A 25,601-nucleotide genomic window follows, 5' to 3' on the forward strand; every position below is an offset into this window, starting at 1 on the left:
CTACCACCTTTAAAATGAAGACAATTAGAAAATGTGATTTTAAATATCACAGGGTTCTTCAGCAAATAAGAGGGAAATGAATAATGGAAAGAATTCCCAGCTGCTGGTAAATGAACAACTCCCTTTTGAGTTTTCAACTAGTGCTAGTCTAAGAAAATTTCAGCTCAGATGAGTTTCTGTACTCAACAGCAATTGCCCAATCTGTGCTTTGCCTCAATGTAAAAAACAATTTGAATTCCTTCCAGTGAAATTTGGCTTGCTATGCTTGGAGCTGGCCTAGATGACTCTTTAAGAACTCTTCCAGGTTCACTATTCCATAATGTTAGGATGTTAAAAAACAAAAATAATAAACCCTGGTGACCTGTTGGCATCCTCAGATACACTCAATGTAAGTTTTCTAAAACCTATTTTTAAAATTAAATAAAAGAAAAATGAAACTCAAATAAAAATGCAGCGGCATCTATGGAAATACCTCACAACATCACAACATTTTTCATTCTGGGACTTTCACAGAGCCCAGAGGTACAGGGAGTTCAGTTTTTGGTCTTTTCAATCATCTATGAGATCACAGTTTGTAGCAACATGCTCATTCTGGTCATCATCACCTCCAGTTCCTGCGTGGCTTTCCCCATGTATGTGTATTTTTTCCTGGCCAAATTGTCTTTTTTTGGTGCCTGTTAATCTCCCTTTATGGTCGCTAAACTCATTGCTGACTCCTTGTACAAGGGGAGAGCCATCTCTTATGAGGGCTGCCTGGCTCAACTCTTTGGAGCCCATTTTTTGAAGGTATTGAGATCATTCTGCTCACAGTGATGGCTTATGACCACCACATGGCTATCTGGAGATCTCTGTACTATACTATCATCCTGACCAGGCATCTCTGTGGCCTGCTGGTGAGTGTGCCTTGGCTAGGGAGCTTCTGCATTCATTGATTCAGCTCATCCTGGTCCTTCAGTTGTTTTTTTGTGGGCCCAATATGATCAATCACTTTATCTGTGACTTATAACATTTGCTAGAACTCACCTGTACCAACATATGTGCCATCAGTCTGCTGGTGGTTCCCAACAGTGGTGTGATCTGTCTGTTGAACTTCCTCATGCTGGGTGCCTCCTACATCATCATCCTTCACTCCTTGAGGTTTCACAGTGCAGAAGGGAGACACAAAGGCCTCTCCACCTGTGGGGTCCACTTCACTGTTGTTACCCTGTTCTTTGTGCCCTGCATATTTACTTATATACTTGCAATCTCTACTTCATCTATAGACAAAAACACGGCAGTATTTTATGATATTCTGACACCTGTCTTGAATCCACTCATTTATACCCTAAGAAATGAAGAGGTAGAAAAATGCCATGAGAAAGCCCTTCACACAGTTATAAATTGCAGGTGGTAAATAAGTGGAAAGCAGGAAATAAAAATGACTTCATTTCTCTAAGTGGAACAAACCAGTGCTTGCTTTTTATTAACACATATTATCTTATTCAGTGATATCTATCCACTCATCTTATAGACTTTTTATGATTTACTTAGTCTTTTCATTTAAATTGCACAATTTGATCATAAAAAAAACTACTATATGAAATATATACGGCATGAATGATTATTATCCCAGTTTCAGAAATGAGGAAATTGTCTCCTGGTGTGGTTACCAAGGTTATCAAGCTTTAAGTACCTAAACTGAAACTCAAAATCAGTTAGTTTTGATCCATTATCCAGATCTTTAAATGCAATCCATTGATTGCATTTAAGTTAATGTCATTTGAGTCTGTGTGATAATTAATGGAGCAGTAGAAATGTCAAGCAAAATGTAACTTAAGGCAAATAATTTTACACATTTCCAGAGTTCTTAGGCGAAATAAATATTGTCTTCTTTCATTTTGTCACATGTTGATAGTCTCTCCATTCCTTGGTTTCCTAATTTATGAAATGAGAATATCAATATTACTGCACTTATTGGGCTGTAGTGAGAATAAAATAACAGAAAGTATATCCATCCCTTTGTGCTTAGTAAACAAACAAATTTAAAAATCTGTCATAATTATTTATACTGCCATTGTTTTATTGATGCTCACACCATCCTATGGGTAGGGTCACCATTATGTCCAAATTTCAAACTGTGTTAGACAGAAGTAGGTTCCATAGTTTGGGGTTTCAAATAAATTAAGGACAGAAAGAAATTAGGGTCAGAAGTTAGCTGCCTCCAAAACATATAAAGTGGGTGCTTAGGTCAAGACTTTATTCACAGAAAGTGCTCGATAAATATTAGCTATCATCCTCTACCTCCTCTTCATCATCAGCATCCTTATTTTAACATTATCCTCTTTGGTTCTGTCTTTCATGGGAACTACTAGATCTTTAAGAGATAGCTTTGATTTTTTAAAACATACTGTTGCTTGCATATATTTATAAGATGGTCACACATAGGAATTTATGGCAAAACATCTATTTTCTAAAGGTCTTTATAAATGGTGAGATCTAACCTGATATAAAGTCTTGTAAACATGAGAAATGTCAGCATCACATGATATTCGAATTCCTGGGTGAGAAATTTCTTCCTGAAAACAGGTTTCTGAACTCTTCCCCAGGAATCACAAACTCCGTACAGAGGAAGGTCTTTTAGTCTCAGCACTGGGTTCTCCCTTTTTCTCCTTCTTCCAGAGGACCGGACAAGACAGGATCCATGATTAGTGAAAAATAAATTCTGAAATAAGTTCCACTCAGCATCTCACAGTTGCTCCAACCAGGCCCCCTATTTGTAACTGCAGAGATATTTAATGACAATTTTATCCCAGAATAGGTAGTTGGTGATGAGTTAGCTTTTAGTGTCCAGACACCTGATTGCTGGCCCCATTAAGTTTCCTTGCTGAAATAATAACTCACCATTATGCTGTCCCTACTTATCAATTAATGACATTTGTGGCATTTTTTTTAAGTCAAATGAGGCTGGGGCAGACTTTTGGTCCTCTGTGATCACAGTTAGTGGTTGACTGTAGTGGTGTTCTTGGGTTCCTCTGTCAGGAACTGCATTCCCCAGCATATCTTATGCTCTGATGACATCTCTGAAGGCTGTTCAGAGTTTGAGCAATTTTCACTATTTTTCAGCTGACTCATTTACTCAATTTAAATCATTTAATTATTACAATTTAAAGAAGTATGAATGTTATTTCTCTTTTACAGATTAAAAAAACAGAGAGGTGAAGCAACTTGCTTACATTTACAAGGCTAATTAATGCTAAAGACCAGATGAAAAATTAAGCCTATTTGATGCAAAGCTCTTTATTTCTGACTTCAAAGCTTCTATTTCCAAATCTCTTAGAATTTTGTTACATTCATGATATGGACTATTTTCTCTAATCCAGATTTGTGAACTCTGTTGTCCAGTTCCATGGCACAAACTTCTTCTTACATTGCTGGTAATTTTCTTTAACAGCTGTTCAGTGTTCAGAGTCTTCTTTTCCTTTGCGTCTAAAATAAGATTTTAATCTATAGGTATTTTCTGCCTTAACTCTACAGACTTAATGATATTTCTTTCACTTCAGCTGCTTCTGATTCTAATTCTTTTTGTAGACAATTGTATACTACAGGGAATGGTGAAGAGGCAATTTTCACAAAATGCAAATTTTACAAAGTGCAAATGCTCTCTTCATGAGATTGTAATAAGTAAAATTTTTTATTGCTGTGGTGGGACAACATTATAAACCTCTCAAACTTAGAAAGAGGAAAACAGTGTATTTTTTATTTGATGGGAAAGATTTGCTTTGAGATAACATCTGTTGCCAATCTCCCTTTCTTTTTTCTCCCTAAAGCCCCAGTAGATAGTTGTATATCTTAGTTGTAAGTCCTTCTATGTAAGCTGCCACCACAGCATGGCTACTGACAGACGAGTGATGTGGTTCCATGCCAGGGAACCAAACCAGGGACACTGAAGTAGAGTGTGCTGAACTTTAACTACTAGACCATCAGGACTGGCTTGAAAAAAAGTGTATTTTGATAAAAGTATTTCTTGAAGGCTCTCTCCCTAATGTTCTACACTTTAATCATAAATAGTTATTTTTCCTCGTTTAAAGTAAAGTTTCTTCCTATCTGTAGTGTATAGAGCATTTTCAAGAATATTGTTATAGATCTGTTTCATAGCTACAATCATGGTAACATCATGATTTTTGTTGGCCTTTGGGACATTTGTCCTCATGGGTCTTTCCTCCATAAAACTATTAAAAATTATATTTTGTGACTGTAAGGGTATAAAGATGACTATACTCCAAGGTGAGTTTGGGTTATATTCATTTTATCTTCTTATTTTAAAAGAAATTAAAAAATTTCAGGATCTCCTAAAACTATCATGGACTCTGGGCACTGTGACCCCTGTGGCTTGATGAATATGTCAGCCCTGCCCATAGCATGGGGGGCCCTGGAGAAAATGGATCCAGACAGGATAATTTACTGTCCCAAGTTTAACCAACTAAGGAGGGGAATAAATCTCTATAAAAGATCACTAGATTTTTTTGCCTAAATACTTCAATCACCATATTTAATTATCTCCAGTTTTAATTATGTGGCCCCAGAGTTTCATGACATTTTTCACTTCTGAATTTCTGAAGGTGTAAATCAAATTGTTTAACATAGGAGTTACTGTGGTGCAAAGCACATCACAGCTTTGTTGCTTGTGAAGGAAGTCCTGGGTCTTAGGTACAGGAATGAACAAGGTACAAAGAATAAGATGACAACAGTGACATGAAAGGCACAAGTAGACATGGCTTGGTAATGCCCTTCAGAGCTATGAGTCCTCATTGAGCATGGTATGATGCCATAGGAAAAAAACAGTGTGGAAAAAAATGAGTGAACAGAAGGATGCACTGTTGGCAGCAATCAGAGGCCCCAAAGTGTGTGTCGGTGCATGCCAGCTCCGAGATAGGTACCAAATCACACATAAAATGGTCAATGACATTGGGGCCACAGAATGGTAACTGGACCATGAGCAAGTCTGGATCCTTCCCTGAAGAAACCCTACAACCCCACCCATTCTCACCAGGAAACAGCACACAGGTGTGCTCATGATGGTCACACAGTGCAAGGGCTTACAGATAGCTACAAAGCGGTCACAGGCCCTGGCAATTAGCAAGATGATCTCATTTCCAGTAAAGAAATGTTCAGCAAAGAGCTGAGTCATGCAGCCACCAAAGAATATGGTGTTCTTTTCAGAGATCAAGTCAAAGATAATTTTGGGTGCTATGGAAGATGAGTAGAAACTATAAGGGGCAAACAGGACAGAAAAATGTACATTGGAGAACCCAGGGCTGGGCTGATGAAGACGGTAACCAAGATGAACAGGTTACCTGCCAATGTGATCAAGTAGGTGATTAAAAACACAGCAAATAAGACTTTCTGCGGCTCTGGATTCTGGGTCAGATGCAGCAAGATGAATTACGTTACATAGCTCATCTTTTCCATTGACTCAGCTTGGGTTCTGAGCACATGGTCCATCTTGAAAGATCACTGTATTTGTAAGTGATGATATTTTTAATTCAATACTGAAATATTCTGTCATCTCTTTAGTCTTTGTATTTGGGATTGATGGAGCTACACTTTCCACTCACTTCTGCTATTTTGAAGATAGTTGTAAAGAAGAAGAGAACCAGGTTAAATTTCTCCTTATTCGTATTAATTGAATAGTGACAATACCTTACAAATACCAGAACAGGCAAGGTGTTATGAATGTTGAATATTGGTTGACTTCCAAACTTTCTGGCCCCATGATCTCACAGAAGGCTATATTTCACTCTTTGGGACAAATTTTATCAATAACAATTATTCTGAAATTACACTTTTCTGTTGGCATGAATATTTGCAGGTGTATGAACATAATATTCTTTTAAAAGTCAACTGTGCATCAGATATGAAAGTACCAAGACTTACTATCTTTATACCAACGGTGTTCCATGAACTGTTATTCCATGCTGTCAAATGAGTGTCCATGCACACACACACACAGAACTACAGATGGAGTTTTTTCCCTTCAAAATACCAAGGGACTATCCTTATAACAGTTCATTGAGCAGCATTCATTCAACAGCCCTGGATGTTGTGTCTGGCTTCACATGACACTTTCGTGTTCACTCTTTCCACATCTTTGAATGTGGACATGTAAGTGCTGTAAATTTCCCTGAAAAGAATGTTTCTTAAGTAAATTTTCTGTGCAGTTGGTCTTTTATCACGTATAGAATGATGCTCTGGATTAGATATATTATTCTAGTCACATTTTACAAATGGAATTAAATTAGTCATGAAGTCTCCCTGGGTTTCCTATTGACAAGACAGAAATGTTAGGGTCATCTAAGACAATACAGTGTTCCCTTTCAGCATAAGTTTAATCAATTAAGATGAACTTGAAATTTTCCTTGGCAACTAGTGGAAATATTGATTGTATACAACACTATACTTCTATGTTTTTGGAAGGATCCGTACATAGACTTCCAAGAGAGAGTACATGTTGTTGTCACAAAAGATCACAAGATATTTTATTCCTCTCTCCTTATTTTTTCTTTTTTCTCCAATCCCTGCTAAAAAAAATAAGCACACATTTTTCTTTAAAAATTTCTGGACACAGAAATCAGCATCATGAATTCTCAGCTTCAATAAAGGTGAGGAAAGATATTTTTAGTTTTCAGGAAAGCTCAGTCTCTTAGTTGTTTTCTCTCTCCATGGCTCTGATAGATGGTGACTATGTGGTTAATCATTTTTAATAGATTCAACTCACAAATTCTAACTTTAATATGGCAACATGAAAGTCATGAAAAGGGGAGAGATTTACAAACCATTGCAAATAGAAATCTACAGAATCAATCTACTTAGAGGAACATAAATGTTAACAACAATATTGTAAAAGTGACTTTAGTAGTTCTCAACAGTGTCTTATCTGGCAATATTACAGATAATCTTTTCTGTTGATATTTTTGTGTCATTGTATCCAAATTCATTTTTAGAGACAAGATTAACCTTCAATTCACAGAATATAACTACAAAACTTATTTCAGTGAAAATAAATTGGCTAAATTAAGTTAATCTGATTAAAATCAAGAGAAAGATTTAATTATCACTGACCTAGTTCTAGTTGACTATGGATTCCTCAGTTTTCATATTGAGCCTAGTCATTGATTTCTTCCCCTCAGGGCAGATGCACCACAGCCACAAATAGACTCTAAGAGTTGTCAAGGAGACACTGACATTTTTATCTTTCTAGATAACTCTCTCAATCTTGAACATTTTACTTTATTTTGGTTTCCATTATCAGTCTGGATTTACTCAACAAAATGAACTGTTTTACAGAAAACAGAACAATTCATCCAATTTGCAATAACATGGAATTACGCTAAGCGAAATAAGCCAGACTGAGAAAGACAAACACGAGATGATTCCACTCATATGTAGGATATAAACGAGTACTGGGACAAAGAAAACACTTCAATGGTTACCAGAGGAAGGAGGTAGGGGGGCACTGTGGGTGAAGTGGAGCACTTACGTGGTGACAGACAAGAAATAACGTACAACTGAAATCTCACATTGATGTAAACTATTATGTAATCAATTAAAAAAATGAGGTGTTTTAGTTAGGAAACTTCAGTAGCTCTAGTATATAATTTCTACTCACTTTCTTAGCTTTCTATAAAGTTATAAATACATCTTCTATATATATATATTTTTTCCAGATCTCTTAGAACTGTATCAAATCCAAATTAAAAACAATGGGAGCGATGATAAATTCTTCAAATCAGAAAAACCTAGTATATGGAACTATAAAATGTATAAGTGAATCAAATCCACTTGATTGGACATTGTTTTCTTAAATCAATTCTGACAAATATTTATTTCCCAAAAAGTCCATGAGCAATGTAGAGAGAATTCCTTTTATTCCTGATTTAAGCCCTCCTTCTAACCCACCAAGGTTGGGAGCGGTGTCTTCCATACAAATCTTCATCTTGTTAGTACATGGCTCTGTTGCTGTCATTTACTTAAAGGTCCTTCTTTGTGATTTTTCTTCATTGACTCTAGAGAAATGGTTAAATAGACTTTCACAAAGTGCAGGATTTGGTAATGTATTGACCTCAAAAGTCCTCAGGGGATTAGCAATTTTCTCTGTTGGAGTATTTGCTGAAGCATCAGCCAAGGTCTTTCATTTACTCCCACCTGGCACCCAGAAACATCATTGGAGGCCAGTTTTAGAAATGCTGTTCAGCTTTGGTGAAACATATGTCTCTGACTATAGTTTGAGGTGAGATTTGGGTAGGTTGAGTTGGAAAGGTTCATTATAAGGCTTTGTCGCTCATTTTGACATTTGTGAGTCTGGCATAAGATATGGGGTGGTTTTAAGCATAGGCCAGAATTCAGAGAATGAATTTTTCTCTGAAAACATACTGTTTTAAACGATATGGTTGCCCTGAGAATGGAAACGCCAGTCTCCAAGGTTATGTGGCAGATTAACTTGGGAGATTGTGACATTTTTATTAGTGCCTGACTGAGGAGACTTAGAAGGCAAGATTCTCATCTACCAAAGACTGAGTAATTTAAAAGTCATAGACATAGCAATTTCCTTTGGGATGAATTCCTAGGTGACAGATTCTTGTGATGTATTCAGGGTAATATAGATTTTTTTCTCTACCCTACAGAGAGATAATCCTAAGGATTTACAGTTAAGCACTACACTTTCACACAGCAGCCATTGAAAAAAATCACATTCAGTGAAGCACTCATGTATAAAGACCTCCAGAGGTAGAGAATAGAAACACTATAGAAAGGAGGCTCCACTACAATAGCCTCTTTCTCAGCTTCTGAGGTGATGGACAGCTGGCTGGAATCCTGCAGAGAGTCATCTTTCTTTGTTATCAACCTTTGTATTTAAACCAAATTGACACACTTCTGGAGTCCAGAACCTGAGAGGGAAGCCATGCCTTAAGTACTATCCTCAACAGTTAACAATTTTGCTTCTCTATTTGCTGCCAACCTCACTCACAGTCTGTCCTTCTTCCTTGGTATTATTTGTTTTATTTTGGCAAAACATACATAACATAAAATTTACCATTTTAAGCAATTTTAAATGTACAGTTCAGTGGCATTAAGTACATTCACATTGTTGTGCAATTATCACCAATTCTCTCCAGAACTTTTTCTTCTCAAACTGAAACTCCATATCCATGAAACAATTACTCTTCATTTTCCTCTCCCTCAGTCCTTGTAAACTTCTGTTTTGCTTTCTGTTTTTATGAGTTTGACTACTAGTTGTGCTGGTCAGGCCGCTCTCTGTTCCTGTGGGCTACACAGGAACTCAGCAGATTGTGCTCATGTGGGCAGGGCATATGTGCTGTGTGAGTGGGTTGATGCCAGATGCTTCACTTGGCAAGTGGATCTGGGTCCAGCTAAGCTGCTGTGCTAGGCAAGAGTGGTGCTTTCATACAAGCTAGTGATGCAGTCATTGGCAGGTTGGCCAAGCTCTTGTGCTTGCTGGATGGGGCACATTCACACAGGCTGAGCGATTGCCACTCAGTGGGAAGCAATTTTGTGGATGGGGCGACCTTAGATTTATTTTTTTAGTTTTCTGTCCTTTTTGTTCATTCTTTTTACTTTTTCTAGTTATAATATGTAATGATACATATATATAAATATATATATTATCTTCTTTATTCAATTATAGTCACATTACATATGGAATATTTAGAACATAAACTTCTGTTCTTTAAAATGAAAAAGTGCAAACGATGATGGATATAAAAACAGAAACCGTGTGAAATTATGAGTGTAAAATAAATCTATTTTTCATCCCTCACTAGTGTTTCCCAGTGTTCTTCCCCCAAGTAGTCACAAGTCTATTTCTTAAGATTCTTCAAGTACTAATCTTTGCAATTGCAAGCATATTTACATATGTGTGTATGTATACTTCTTTGTGTAAACATTTATATTTTGCTACTCAATATTGTGAAGATCTTTTCTTACCAATACATATAGGTAAACTGATTCTCAGTATTCTCATAATACGTAACATTCCCTTAAATTTTCGTAGAACTAATGTATCCAGTACTCTTCATGTTATTTTTGATCTTTTTCTATACATGTAAATTATTTATTTTCTGCAATAAATACATATGTTTTTGAATATGTGTTCTTAGAAATGTTAGTTCCTAAAAGTAGAATTTTTGGTCAAATGATGTACCAAATACACTTCTGCCCTCAGTCTTGGAAAATATCTGCCTATCCACATTCTCAACAACCAGTACTGGTACACATTTATGGTATGTGACAGTCTGATTAATTAAAGAAATTGATTTTGCTTTGCATATTTAATTGAAATTCTTTCAATACTGATTTAAGCATCTCTTCACATATTTAAAGATATTTGTATTTGCTTATCTATAAATTGCCTGATAATTTTTTTTTGGCCACGTTGACTTCTTTATATTTACCTAGTCATACTTATGAATATTTTATCTGTTGTTTGTATCTTCCTTAAAAGACTTGCCTGCTTCACTCTAACAATAATACTTTTTAGCATTTAATTTTTTTGCACTTTTGTGATTTTATATTTTATATGAAATTTTTGACCCAATTGCTATTTATTTTGATTGGAGTTAAATAAGGATGAAGTTTATTTGTTTTCTAAGTGAAATTTTTTTAGCTGCATAATTATCTTCTCACCACTGAGTGAAAATCCCAATTTTATTGCTTCTAAAGTGCCATATATATCTGCATGCAATTCAGGACTGCATTCTGTTCCATTGATCTCTTCAGTCATGCGTTATTTCATACATGATATAATTGCCTTTTTCTCTACATTTTGATATTTGAAAAACCTAGTACTCACTAATTACCTTCTTTTCAGAATTATGCCTGTTCTTCTATGCTGATGTTGCCAAACTAAATTTAAAATAAGCTAGGCTAGTCACAAAAAAGTCCAGCTATTTTCAATGCAATTTGATTTAGGAAGATTAAGTTAGGAAGAGTTTATGTTTTTAGAGATTTGAGAATTCCTAATCAGTAAGAGGATACGTGTTTACATTTAGTCAAGTCTTCTTTATGCTCCTCCGTAGTGCTTTACAATGTCTTTTGTGTTGCTTATCCCTTGTAGATGACTGCTGTTCTACCTCCCTGGCCCCTAAAATGCCAATTAACACTCTTGCTGTAAAAAAGCTCATCTCTTTCATGAAGTGCATGATGTAAGATGACTTGAGCATCTTTTGGTGCTGCTGATATCCTTTTGCTGAGAGGTTTGACTTATGACTGCTACATGGTCATCTGTACTATGTAATCTTCATGAGTCACTATGAGTTTGGCTATCTCATGAGACGGGTCTATGCTGAAGGCTACTTGTATTTAAGAATTCATATCATCTTTGCAGTCTGGCTGTCCTTCTGTGGACCCAATGTCATAGATAACTTCATGTGTGACTCAAATTGTTTGTTAAAACTCATCTACATGGATATCCATTCCTTAAGTCTCTTTATTGCTGACAACAAAGGATTCACCTTCTTATTAAGTTTCCTCTTCTTTTGGTCTCCTGTGTGACCATCTTACATACTTTGAAATCTCATACCTTGGAGGTAAGGCACAAAGACCTCTCCAACTCTCCTCTCACATCACCATGGTCATTTTATTCTTTGTGCCCTGCATATTTGTATATCTGTGCCCAGTGACCATCTTCTCTTGATGAATCCACAGCTATGTTTTAAACCATGATCACTCCTATATCAAGCCCTTTAATCCATTGCTCAGAAATGAAGGGGTGAAAAATGCTATGAAGATATTCTAAGTGACTTCAATGGAGAAATAATCACAACAATGTAAAATGACTTTATCCTTCCAAAGATTATGAATAAAGAAGATAATAATTTCTAACATTCAGGACCAAGAGAGCACTTTATTTCAAAAGTATTTTGATATCAGCACATAGGTACTCTAAGGAAAGGCCTTGGTAAGAAACTATCATAATAAATATATCCAAGTTAGATTTAATCATTACCCATATGTTTGCCATTCTTTAATGTACTATGAGAATCAGTTAGGGTTCTTGTGAAAATGCAGATTCCAAGGACAAAGGTCTAGAGATTCTAATTGAGTGGTGCTCTTGAATGATAGGCATAACTGCCTTTTAAACAATTACCCTCATGTTCCTGAAGTAGGTAATCTTTGCACCAATTTGAACAATAGTTCTATAGATTACATTCACAAGCTGAGTCTGTTAATGGAGTTACATTATTAAGGTATTACCTAGGAAGAATTCCTAACAGCAGAAGCTATGAGGACCATGAAACTCTCAAATCTTCATAATTCATATAATACAAGCTCACTACCTGTGCAACGGCAAAATAAAAAACTCTGGGAAAATAGGAATTTTTTTAGTATTTGTTATCCAATTTCTCTTTCTGTACTTTTGAATATGGCACACCTTGTCTGATTCTTTCGTTTTCCCTTTCTTCTTCCAAAAGGAAAGTTCTACTGTCTATTTTTAGTACACAATTTGGACTAAAACTCATGGCTATTATAGTCTTAACTAATCATTCACATTGAGAGCATTATTTTTCTGTTTTTCCCTGTGAAGGAGATTTTATGTATCATGTATTTTATGTACATTTTTGAGGAAAGGGTGATAGGGCTTATTACACTATAACGGGTAAGAGCATAGTGATTGGGTTAGACAATCATAGCTTTGCCGTGTGTCATGTTAATTTTGGCAAAATATGACATCTTTTGGTTTCAGTTAGTGAGGAATGATGGAGATATTCCTAAGATCAAATAAAATAATTTGTATAAACTTTTAGACAACCAAATTCTCAAATTTTTAGTTATTATGAACACATTTTATTGCTGCAATATTTTAAATTGTTAGGAAACTATTCACCTGGCCTAGAATGTTAAACTAATTTTTTTTTGGATTTAAAAAGAGGTATACATGATTTCTCTATCCCTGCTGAGAAGAACACTCTGAAAATTGAATGGCCTTGAAAGAGTCTTGGGGCTGGAATGGTCTCCAATCTTCTTAGCATACCTGAATCTCTCTTATTCTCTGATATATATTGGCCCCATACCTCCAAAGACTTGAAAGTGATGCATTTGTTGGTTTGATTTCCATGAAAACACCTGTGGGAAGGGTCATAGCATTATTTTACTATGAAAATGAGGGCAACATAGCATACAAGCAGAATGTGTAAACACTTAAAATACAGGAAGTTATCTGTTCAGAAGTGATATATAGTGTATGTTTAGTTCAATATCACATGTTCAGCCTAGAAGAAAACTTGGCCCTGAATAAATGTTTTATCAATATTTACTGAAGGAATGACTATTCCTTCTAAACTTTCCTAAGATTAAGTGCTTTTGTAAAAATGACACTTGTCAACTAGAATGCCTCAGAGAATGATGACATTCCATTCTTGGTGATAAATTGAATTGGAGAATTTTAGGTCTGTTTGGTATATGTTAGTGATTTTATCTGAATACAGAATCATGCCTAGGCATGCTAAGTAGAAGATATGTATTAGATGGAATTAAGTAGCTTTAAAAATGTTTGGAAGGGCTGGAGTTACTCATTCTAGGCTGAGCTATAATTAAGAACTTGAGAAGCACGCATAGGCAGGACTGGAATGCTAAAGGCGATGCTGATACTGTTGATGCCAGGATCACTCTGCCCCAGGCAAAACTGGAAATGTACCAGTATTTTCTTGACCTTAGAACCATGCTGATTCTCAGAACCACTTAGCCTCAGGTAGCTAATTTCCACTCAAAAACTTGGACAAATGTTCCTGGTTGACAGAACCCAAAACATGTCTTCACCCAATTTGCAGGGGTCTAGAGAAATGTAGGTACTTGGATTTAATGTTGGGAAAGTCAATTCCAACTTTGGAAATTAATAGCATGTGCAGGATGTTTTTAAGAGATCTTGGGGAAGCCACACACCCCTGATGTTCACTACAAGTGGGGATGGGATCTCATAAAATGGGTTTCACTTACCTCTTAGATAGTTGTTTATTCCTAGAAAACTTAAGAAAGTCCCTTTGTGTACCTTGCATATAAGAAAAAAGGCAGAAATAAAGGTCCACGAGGAATCCAGAGACAAAGAAATTTATTGATACCATAGAGACTAATTCACATATTCATTTAGTTTTACTGAGTACCTGTTGTGTACTAATTGTGGTTAGTGCAGAAATAGAAACTCGACTGAATAGAATAGTCTTTAACCTTCTGGTGATAGTGTAGTATAGCCTATGATTTGGTAACACTTGTCAAGTAACTCTTCTACCTTAATTTGAATGCTATTAGATGAAAGCTTTCCTCAACTGAGAAAAAAAATCCTGTTTTACTTTGATTTCTCTAATTTTAAAGGAACATTAAATGAAACCCAAATTCCTTTTGTAGATGTGTACTGCTCTTCACAGTTTTGTTTTTGGCCATACATTCAACCTCAATTTGTTGTGTTCTCTCTGTTCCCATTTTTCTTCAGGCACAATGACCTTTCAGTATCTGGAACTTGACACACTCTTTTAATGTTGGGGTTTTCCACATATAACAGTGCTTCCCATGGTAGCTACTTTTCACCTCTTGGATCTCAGCTAAAATATCACCTTTTATAAAGACTATCTCTGACTACCTTATCTACAATATGATGTCCCTCTTATTTTATATCACAGTATATGGTGTTTTGTCTCATTAGCACCGATCACAGAGTACAATTACTTTATAAAGTTATTCCCTTTTTTATTGCCTGGCTATGAAAAGAATATAAGGTCAGAGAGATCTCACTAAGATGGTGGTGTAGGCAGACTCTGAATTCACCCCCTCCCATGAACACAACCAGGTTACAACTATTCTTGGAAAAATTTCCCCAGAGAAAGAGCTGAAAACTGAATAAAGAGAACCCCCACAACAAGGGATAGTACTGACTCAGGTAGAAAAGGCAGAAATTCCATCTGGAGAGAAAAAAACCACCTTCACAGGTGGTGGAGCTTCACAGCCAGCTGGGAAGGAGCCACCCTAAGGTAAACAGCCTTCCCTGGAGAAGAGCAGACCTCAGTGGAGGCAAGTTACTGCTATAAATATCCTTCAGGCTAAGCACAACGGAGATGAGTGTCATAGTATCTAGCTTTATTGGCTGCTAACTGCAACTGGGAATACCCCCAGAAAAGCTATTGATGTAAGTGGAATAAAGCCAGCTCTTAAAGGGAACATGCACAAATTCACCCATCTCAGAGAGCAACCTAAAATCACCAGAAAGAAATGTGCACAGTCCTTTGGTGAAAAGAGACTCATCTGGTAGGCTCTAGGTGCATCTTGGTGGGAGGTGATACCTCTCTGGAGACTGGGACATTGATGGTAGCCATTGTTGTGACCCAGGACAGGTGTGCTGACACAGACCCTGCAGACACCATTTGAGCTCTTCCCCTGGTCTGTTAGCCCAGGGGTCTGTCACAACCCCTAGAGCACAGATTTAATCCAGTTAAGCCAGGGTAGGCAGCCACCGCTATGGAATGGCCCAACACAACAGCAAGTCCTCAGGCAACTTTTCAGCTTGCATAGACTGGGGGTCTTGAACCTCTACAGGCAGGCAAGTATATCTGACTCTGTTGGGCAGGGCCTGTGTGAAGACCAGGTGAACTGTGGTGGGCAGTGGTGGAGAGGTGAAGGCCTCTGCAATGGGGTGACTGGGTATGCTCCATGGGGTCGGGAACTGAGCATGGGTTTGGAATATGTTGACACTGCATATGGACCTGTGGGGGTGGGGCTTATCAGTGGCAGAAGACCTGTGCTTCACAAACAGCCACAAAGGGAATCAGCCCCACCTTCCAAATCCTGAAACAATTGGGTGTCTTTGTGTCTGGGTCCAGCCTCACTCAGCTGCAATCCTAAGAAAGCTGACAATTGTCTTGCAGGCCTGAAACCTACAGCAACTCTAAGCCCCTGAGCCTAGCAACCAACTACACTGGGTGCCTACTCACTTCAAAGGAAAACTGCAACAAGAGTGTGCTATTAGACCTTGTAGCCAATGGTGCTGGGGTTCCCTAAACCTGATTTACAAGCAGCAGCCCAGAGAAGGAAAGCCTATTTTCCCTGGGTAACTGCAGTAAGAGCAACCCTGCCACAGCAGAAGGACACAAGTGGCACACACAGGGGTCACTCCTGGAACATTTGGACTAGTGATGAGAGGGAAGCACATTGCTGAGCCTCAAAAGGTGTCTCTTACATAGGCCATTTCTCCAAGAACAGAAGACATAGCTGACTCACCTAATACATAGATATAAGCACAGAGAAAGAGGCATAATGAGGAGGAAAAGGAATACATTCCAAGCAAGATAACAGGACAAAACCCCAGAGAAAGAATGAAATAAAACAGAAATGAACAATGTATATAACAAAGAATTCAAACAAAAACTCATAAGGATGCTCACTGATATTGGGAGAAGACTGGATGAACACAGTGAGAATGTCAAGAAAGGATTGGGAAATATAAAAAAGAACCAATCAGAATTGAAGAATACAATACTAGAAATTAAAAATTCACTAAAGGGACTCAATAGCAGAGTAGATGAAACAGAAGAATGGATCAGTGAGCTGGACAAAAGACTAGAAGAAATCACCCAAGCTGAACAGATAAATGAAAATAGAATTTAAAAGAATGACAACAGTGTAGGGAACTCTGGGACAATATTAAGCACACTAACATTCACATTACAGGTGTCTCAGAAGGAGACGGGAGAGATAAAGGTTGAGAGAGGCTATTTGAAGAAATAATAGCTGAAATCTTTCCTAACCTAAGGAAAGAAACCAACAGCCAAATACAGGAAGTACAGAGAGTGCTCAAAAATATAAACCCAAAGAGGTCCACACCAAGACACATTATAATTAAAGTGTCCAAAATTAAAGATAAAGAGAGAGTCCCAAAATCTGCAAGAGAAAGACCACAAGAGACAAGTAAAGTAAAGCCCATTAGGCTATCAGTGGACTTCTCGGGCAAAACCCTACAGACTAGAAGAGAGTGGTATGACATTTAAAGTGCTGAAAGGAAAAAAACCTATAACCATGGATACTCTATCCAGCAAGTTTATCATTCAGAATGGAAGGGGAGATAAAGTCTTTTCCAGACACACAAAAATTAAGGAGTTTTTCAGCAAGAAACCAGTTCTACAAGAAATGCTGCAGGGACTTATTTAATTGGGAAAGAGAAGACCACAAATAGGGATAAGAAAATTATGGGAAAAAAACCCAAACAGGCAATAAAACCATTGGTAAAGGCAAAAATACAGTAAAGGTAGCAGATCAACCACCTATGAATATATTATGAAGGTTAAAAGACAAAAATACTAAAATTACCTATATCAATGAAAAGACGGTAATGGATAGACACACGCAAAATAAGCGATTGGAAATGATTTAAAAGTATAAAATATGGGTGGAGGGAAGTAAAAGAGTAGAGCTTTTAGAAAGAGGTCTAACTAAAGAGACTATCAATTCAATACAGATTGCTAATATGTAGAAATATTATATATGAACCTTACAGTAATCACAAACCAGAAACCTATAATAAATAAACAAATAAGTAAGAGGAAAGAAATCAAACACATTACTAAAGAAAGCCATCAAACCACAAAGGAAGAGAGCAAGAGAAGAAGAAAGGAACAGAGAAGAGATAATAAAACACCCAGAAAAAAGTAACAAAATGGCAATAAATATATCAATAGTTCCTTTAAATGTCAGTGGACTAAATGCTCCAGTCAAAAGAACAAGACCCATATATATACTGCATATGATAGGCACACTTAAGAGCTAAAGAAAATCACAAACTGAAAGTGAAAGGATGGAAAAAGATACTCCACGCAAATGGCAAAGAAAAGAAAGCTGTGGTAGCAATACTTATGTCAGACAAAATAGACTTTAAAACAAAAACTCTAGGGGCCAGTCCAATGCTGCAGTGGTTAAGTTCACACATTCTGCTTCTCTGTAGCCTGGTGTTCACCAGTTTGGATCCTGGGTGTGGACATGGCACAGCTTGGCAAAAGCTATTCTGTGGTAGGCATCCCATGTATAAAGTAGAGGAAGATGGGCATGGATGTTAGCTCAGGTCCAGTCTTCCTCAGCAAAAAGAAGAGGATTGGCATTAGTTAGCTCAGGGCTAATCTTCCTCAAAAAAAAAAAAAAATTAAACAAAACTCTAACAAGAAATAAAGAAGGGTACTATGTAATGATAAAGGGAAAAGTCCAACAAGAGGATATAACACTTGTAAATATCTATTCACCCAACATAGGAGCACCTAAATATAGAAAGAAATTATTAACAGACATAAAATTAGAAATAGACAGTAACATAATAATAGTAGGGGACTTTAACACTCCACTTACACCAATGGAGAGATCATCGAAACAGAAGATCAATAAGGAAACATTGGTCTTAAATGAGACATTAGATCAGATAGACTTAGTACATATACATATGGAACATTCCATCCCAAAACTGAAGAATACACATCCTTTTCAAATGCACATGGAACATTCTCCAAGATTGATCACATATTAGGCCACAAAACAAGTCTCAATAAATTTAAGAAAACCAAAATAATACCAAATACTTTTTCTGACCACAAAGGTATGAAACTAGAAGTCAACTACAGGAAGAAAATCATAAAAGCCACAATATGTGAAGATTAAATAAAAATGCTACTTAACCATGAGTGGGTCAATGAAGAAATCAAAGGAGAAACCAAAAAAATACCTGAATACAAATTAAAATGAAAATACCACATGCCAAAATGTATGGGATACAGCAAAAGCTGTTCTAAGAGGGAAATTTATAGTAATTCAGGCCTACCTCAAAAAAAAACAAGAAAAATCTCAAATAAACAATTTAAAAGTGCAGGTAAATGATCTGGAAAAAGAAGAACAAACAAAGCCCAATCATCAGAAGGAAGGAAATAATAAAAATCTGAGCAGAAATAAATGAAATAGAGACTTAAAAAACAATAGAAAAAATCAATGAAGCTGAGAGCTTTGTTCTTTGAAAAGATAGATAAAATAGACAAACCTTTAGAGAGACTCACCACGAAAAAAAAAAGACAAGGCTCAAATAAATAAAATGAGAAGTGAAAGAGGAGAAATTACAACAGACACCTCAGAAATACAAAAGATAATGAGAGAATACTATGAAAAGCTATATGCCAACAAATTGGATAATCTAGAAGAAATGGATAAATTCTTGGAATCATACAATCTTCCATCTGAGTCAAGAAGAAGTACAGTATTTGAATAGACCAATCACTAGTTAGGAGATTGAAACAGTACTCAAAAACCTCATCAAAAATAAAAGTCCAGGACCAGATGGCTTCCGTGGTGAATTCTGCCAAACATTCAAAGAAGACGTAATAACTATCCTTCTCAAACTCTTCTAAAAAATTGAAGAGGGGGGAGGAGGTTTCTAACTCATTCTATGAAGCCAACATTATCCTGATACCAAAACCGGATGAGGACAACACACAAAAAAGGAAAACACAGACCAATATCACTGATGAATATCAAGGCAAACATCCTCAAGAAAATACTAGCAAATCAAATAGGACAGTACATTAAAAAGATCATACAACATGATCAAGTGGGATTTAGTCCAGGGATGCAGTGATGGTTCAACATACACAAATCAATCTATATAATACACCACATTAACAAAATGAAGAATGGAAATCACATGATCATCTTGTCAAAGCTTTTGACAAGATACAGCATCCATTTATGATGAAAACTCTAAATAAAATGGGTCTAGAAGGAAAAGAACCTCAAAATAATAAAGGCCATATATGACAAATCCACTGCTAATATCATTCTCAATGGAGAAAAACTGAAAGTTATCCATCTAAGAATGGGAACCAGACAAGGATGCCCCTTTCACTGCTCTTATTTAACATAGTATTGGAAGTGCTAGCCAGAGCAATCAGGCAAGAAAAGGAAATAAAAGGGATCCAAATAGGAAAAGAAGAAGTGAAAGTGTCACTATTTGCTGATGACATGATTTTAAATATAGAAAACCCTGCAGAATCCACTAAAAAACTTTTTAAAATAATAAATGAATACGGTAAAGTTGCAGGATAGAAAATCAACGTGTGAAAACCTTGTGTTTATATACACTAACAACAAAGAAGGAGAAAGAGAAATTAAGAATACAATCCCATTTACAATTGAAACAAAAAGTATAAAATACCTGGGAATAAACTTAACCAAAGAGGTGAAAGATCTGTACACCAAAAACTGTAGAACGTTGTTTAAAGAAATTGGAGAAGACACAAAGAAATGGAAAGATATTCTGTGGTCTTGGATTGGAAGAATTAACATAGCTAAAATGTCCCTACTTCCTAAAGCAATTTACAGATTCAATGCAATCCCTACCAAAGTTCCAATAACATTTTTCACAGAAATACAACAAAAAACCCTAAGTTTATATGGAACAATAAAAGGCCCCATATAACAAAAGGGATCCTGAGGAAAAAGAACAAAGCTGGAGGTATCACACTCCCTGATTTCAAAGTATACTACAAAGTTATAGTAACCAAATCAGCATGGTACTGGCACAAAAACATAAAACAGACACACAGATCAAAGGAACAGAATTGAGAGCCCAGAAATAAACCCACATATATATTGACACCTAATTTTCGACAAGGGAGCCAAGAGCATACAATGGAGAAAGCAGAGTCTCTTCACTAAATGGTGTTGGGAAAACTGGACAGCCACATGCAAAAGAATGAAAGTAGTCCGTTATCTTACTCCATGCACAAAAATCAACTCAAAATGGATTAAAGACTTGAATGTAAGACCGAAACCATGAAACTTCTAGAAGACACATAGGCAGTACGCTCTTTCACATCGGACTTTGCGGCATCTTTTTAAATACCATACCTGAGGGGGCAAGGGAAACAATAGAAAAAATAAATAAATAGGACTACATCAAACTAAAAATCTGCACAGCCAATGAAACCATCAACGAAATGAAAAGACAACCTAAGAATTGGAAGAATTTAGTTGCAAACCATATATCAGATAAGGGGTTAACATCCAAAATATACGAAGAACTCATACATCTCAACAACAAATAAACCAACAACCCAATTGAAAAATGGGCAAAAGATCTGAATAGACATTTCTCCAAAGAAAATAAATGGATGGCCAACAGGCACATGGAAATATGTTCAACATGATTAACTATCACGGAAATTCAAATCAAGCCTACAATGAGATATCATCTCACTCCCATCAGAATGACTATAATTAAGAAAACAAGAATAGATATTAGAGAGGATGTGGAGAGAAGGGAACCCTTGTACACTGCTGGTGGGAGTGCAAACTGGTGCAGCCACTACAGAAAACGTTATGGAGTTTCCTCAGAAAATTAATGATGGATCTACAATGTGATCCAGCTATTCCACTCCTGGGTACTTATTCAAAGAACTTGAAAACACATATGCATAAAGATACATGCACCCCGATGCTCAGCAGAGCATTATTTACAATAGCCAAGACTGGGAAGCAACCTAGGGGCCCATCAAGTGATGACTGGATAAGCAAGATGTGATGCATATGCATAATGGAATACTACTCAACCATGAGAAATGATGAAATCTGGCCCTTTGTGAGAACGTGGATGGACCTTTAGGGTATTATGCTAAGTGAAATAAGCGAGAGGGAGAAAGTCAATTACTGTATGATCTCACGGATAAGTAGAAGATGAAAACAACATCCAACAGGCACATAGCAACAGAGTTTGGATTCATCATTACCAGAGGGGAAGGGGGGAGGGAGGCGGTCGAAAGGAGTGATTAGGAACATGTGTGTGGTGATGGATTGTAATTAGTCTTTGGGTTGTGAACATGATGTAATGTACACAGAATTCAAAATACATTATGATGTACACCCAAAAGTTATATAAGGTTATAATCCAATGTTAGCAATAAAAGAAAAATAAAAAGAAAAAAAGAATATAAGGTCAGTGAAGACAGGACTTTTCTCTTGACTTTTTCTTCTGTTTTAGTTGCTAGTATTTTCCCTAGCTCATAGCATACAGCCTGACAAAAAGAAGCTGATAAATAAAAATTTTAAAAAATAATATTTGGATCAGTGTTTGGTTATTGCATTAAATTGGAGATTAAATTTTATCATAGAACCCCACACTAACAGGTAGAAAAAGTGAGTATTGGATAAAAAGAAAGAAAATCTTGCTATGACAAAGTGGGGAAATAAGTGATAAATTCATTTTCCTTGGAACAAAATGACAGGAGTGATACTTTATTCCCTACTGGCAAAAGTTCTGCAATGGTTTTGAAGCTATGTTTTTCTCTTTGTTACATCTTCCTGACCCTAATTATGTGATTGTCTAACAGTATCTTTACATATAGATATTCTTTTCAAATTTGCTGCAAAATTACAGTGAATATAATGAAGTATGAATTGGTCTTGGACACATTCCAATTGCATAACTCAAGCATATTCTGGTTAGAAGGTATAAAATGTCCCCTGATCTTTACCCCTATCAGGAAGAAGATATTCTCCTCTTCAGAACAGACATAACTCTTTCAGGAGGAGCAATAACTATTTCAAGAATGCCCTCTCAAAATCTCAGTACAATTAGTTTCACCATACTGACATAATATAATGAGATGGCAACACAATCTGAATTTTATTTTTTCTTTTATGAAGTTACAAGAAAAGAAGTTAGTTACCAGAGAACAATTGCCTTGGTGAAATAGCTAATTGCCAACTTCTTATGTTACATAGGATTTATTTGCCTGTTAAATAAATTATCCTAACGTGGAAAATTTTTGTTTTTCCATTTGCATTGTGGAATTCCTTTTAAGTAGATCCACAGTGAAAGTAATAGTATTCTAAAGTATTTAAAATGCTATGTGAATAAAATGGACAGAAACAGTCAAGTGAAATTAAATAGATCCTTAAGGACTAATGAAGCTTTTTGTTCTTTGTGGTCTATCAGATGGAAGAGGCACTTCCAGGTCCCTATGATTTACTTGGAAAAGTCCTCATGCTTATTGTGAAGAAGGCTCCAAAAGGTAATCCTATCACAATTAATATTGGAAGCCAGACTTTTCAATTGTGTGCATTACTTTATTAAATTGGAAGTTATTATAAATTTTAGTTTATAAAAATTGAAATGTTGAAAAACTTCTGGAAGTCAAAGTTTATAATTCATTTCTGTCGCTGAAAAATGTATGACTGAGAAAATCAACTAAACAGTCTGTTTCTTCAACTATAAAATGAGGATAATACTAATTACTCTAAAGATTGTGTTACATTAAATGTGTTTTATATATATGTATGCATATAGATGTACACATATTTGTAAGTATATATGTTTCTGTATAAATAAAAGATCAGTGTAAACATGAGCATAGCATCTGATATATAGTTCCTCATAACAAAGATAGGTGTTCTTGCAATGTTAACATTTTGTTTCATTAAAATACTTTGCACCACGTAATGAGATGAAGAACATCTGGTAAGGAATAGATTTATTGTGAAAAATTAAAACAAATTTATAAAATACTAAATTGATATCCATTGGAGATATTGATTAGGTAGTTATATACACAGATCCATTCATAAATTGTTCTCCTCACTTTGAAAATGTAAATTATCTTAAGTGACTCTTCACTTAAGGATCAAACTTTTGTGACTTTATACATGGTGCATCTTCTCATGGAATTCCCTTCCCATCCTCTTTTCTCTTGCTTTCCCTTTAAAACTCAGCTGAATGAATGCTTCCTCTGGGAAGCCTTTGCAGATTCCATGTTGATTTAGATCTTGTGCTGTGAACTCTCAGCCCACATGAAGACATTTATCGTGACACATGAAGATATTTATAGTGACACATGAAATTGGCCTGCAATAGCCTGACCCCTCATCATGTATCAAGTCACTGAAATAGCAAGCCATGTCTTATTCAACTTGGTGATCCCAATGTTTATGACAGATTTGACACAAATAGATTCTCCGTGCTCATTTTTTGATTGAGTAAATAAAAAAGATAAAGCTTACAATACATTTAAAGTTTTTTTTTTCCCTTTTGTTCTATAGGTAAACTATTTCTAATATCTGAAGTCAAAACCTATAAGGAATAGATGGAACCAAGGAACAATGTGACTTACTTTGTCCTCTTGGGTCTCACGCAGAATCCAAAGGAGCAGACAGTTCTTTTTTTTATGTTCTTGCTCTTCTATATTTTGACCATGATAGGCAACATGCTCATTGTTGTGACTGTAACTTTCAGTAAGAGCCTGGGCTCACCAATGTACTTTTTTCTTGGTAGCTTGTCATTTATGGATGTCATTTATTCCTCATCTATATCCCCCAAACTGATTTCAAACTTGTTCTTTGGGGAAAATACCATATCCTTCCAATCTTGTATGGCTCAGCTCTTCACAGAGCACTTTTTTGGTGGATCAGAGGTCTTTCTTCTGCTGGCGATGGCCTATGACCGCTATGTGACCATCTGTAAGACTTTGCATTATTTGGTTATCATGAGGCAATGGGCGTGCATTGCACTGCTGGTAGTCTCCTGGATTGGAGGTTTTCTGCACTCAGTAATTCAACTTAGCACTATTTATGGGCTCCCATTCTGTGGCCCCAATGTCATTGATCATTTTTTCTGTGACACGTACCCCTTATTGAAACTCATCTGTACTGACACCTATGTCATTGGATTCTTAGTTGCGGTCAATGGTGGATTGATCTGCACTATTGTATGTCTCCTCTTACTCATCTCTTATGGTGTCATCTTGCACTCTTTGAAGAATTTAAGTCAGGAAAGGAAGTGGAAAGCCCTCCAGACCTGTGGTTCCCACATCACTGTGGTTGTCTTCTTCTTTGTTCCCTGTATTTTCATGTATATGAGACCTGCTAAGACCTTTCCCATTGACAAATTACTGAGTGTGTTTTACACAGTCATAACCCCCATGCTGAACTCATTAATCTACACTCTGAGAAATTCAGAAATGACTAATGCTATGAAGAAGCTCTTGAGAAGAAATGTCATATCCTGTGGTAAATAAGTGCATCTTCCACCACAAGAGAGTTATTTGATATTAGAGTCCATTTCCTTGGAATGCCTATGTCTTCTTAAATCCAATGCTGGCTTTCCTTCTTTCAAATAACATATGATAATTATAACTTTAAAATGAATGCTGTGATCGTGCTATTAATAACAGTTTCTCTCCCTGCTAGCATGTAAGGTCTATAAAGTCTTGTTTATCAATTCACCTAGAAAGCTGTAATGACTATGTAGCAAGGAGTCAATAATATGTAATGAATTAGTGAGAAAAAATTTATATAGTTACACTAATCTTAATCAATTATTTAATTGATGTTTTTCACTTTTTTCTGAGAATATTATTTTTATTTAGGTTCTTCTCATTTAGTTAATTCTTTTCATTTTAGTAATTAAGATATCTTACGCTGTATAGATTTTCTTCTCTAATAAATACAGTTGCATTGTATACAAAATTTTTAGTGTAATAATTCTACTTTTTTAAAGAAACATTGAAGTGTGACAGATAAATAGTAAAAATAAAACCCATGCAAAA

At 36.1% G+C, this 25,601-nt stretch overlaps 1 protein-coding gene and 1 pseudogene across 1 annotated transcript; both read left to right on the top strand.

Moving 5' to 3' along the window:
• Positions 1-462: 462 nt before the first annotated feature.
• LOC123277894 (olfactory receptor 4C3-like) lies at positions 463-1,379 on the top strand (annotated as a pseudogene).
• A 22,761-nt stretch (positions 1,380-24,140) lies between these two features.
• On the top strand, positions 24,141-25,070 carry LOC106821849 (olfactory receptor 4A47-like). Its single transcript, XM_070487283.1, has one exon. The coding sequence runs from the start codon at positions 24,141-24,143 to the stop codon at positions 25,068-25,070; it is 930 nt and encodes a 309-aa protein (XP_070343384.1).
• The last annotated feature ends 531 nt before the right edge of the window (positions 25,071-25,601 follow it).

Source organism: Equus asinus, chromosome 17 (assembly GCF_041296235.1).
Source record: "Equus asinus isolate D_3611 breed Donkey chromosome 17, EquAss-T2T_v2, whole genome shotgun sequence".
Lineage (NCBI taxonomy): Eukaryota > Metazoa > Chordata > Mammalia > Perissodactyla > Equidae > Equus > Equus asinus.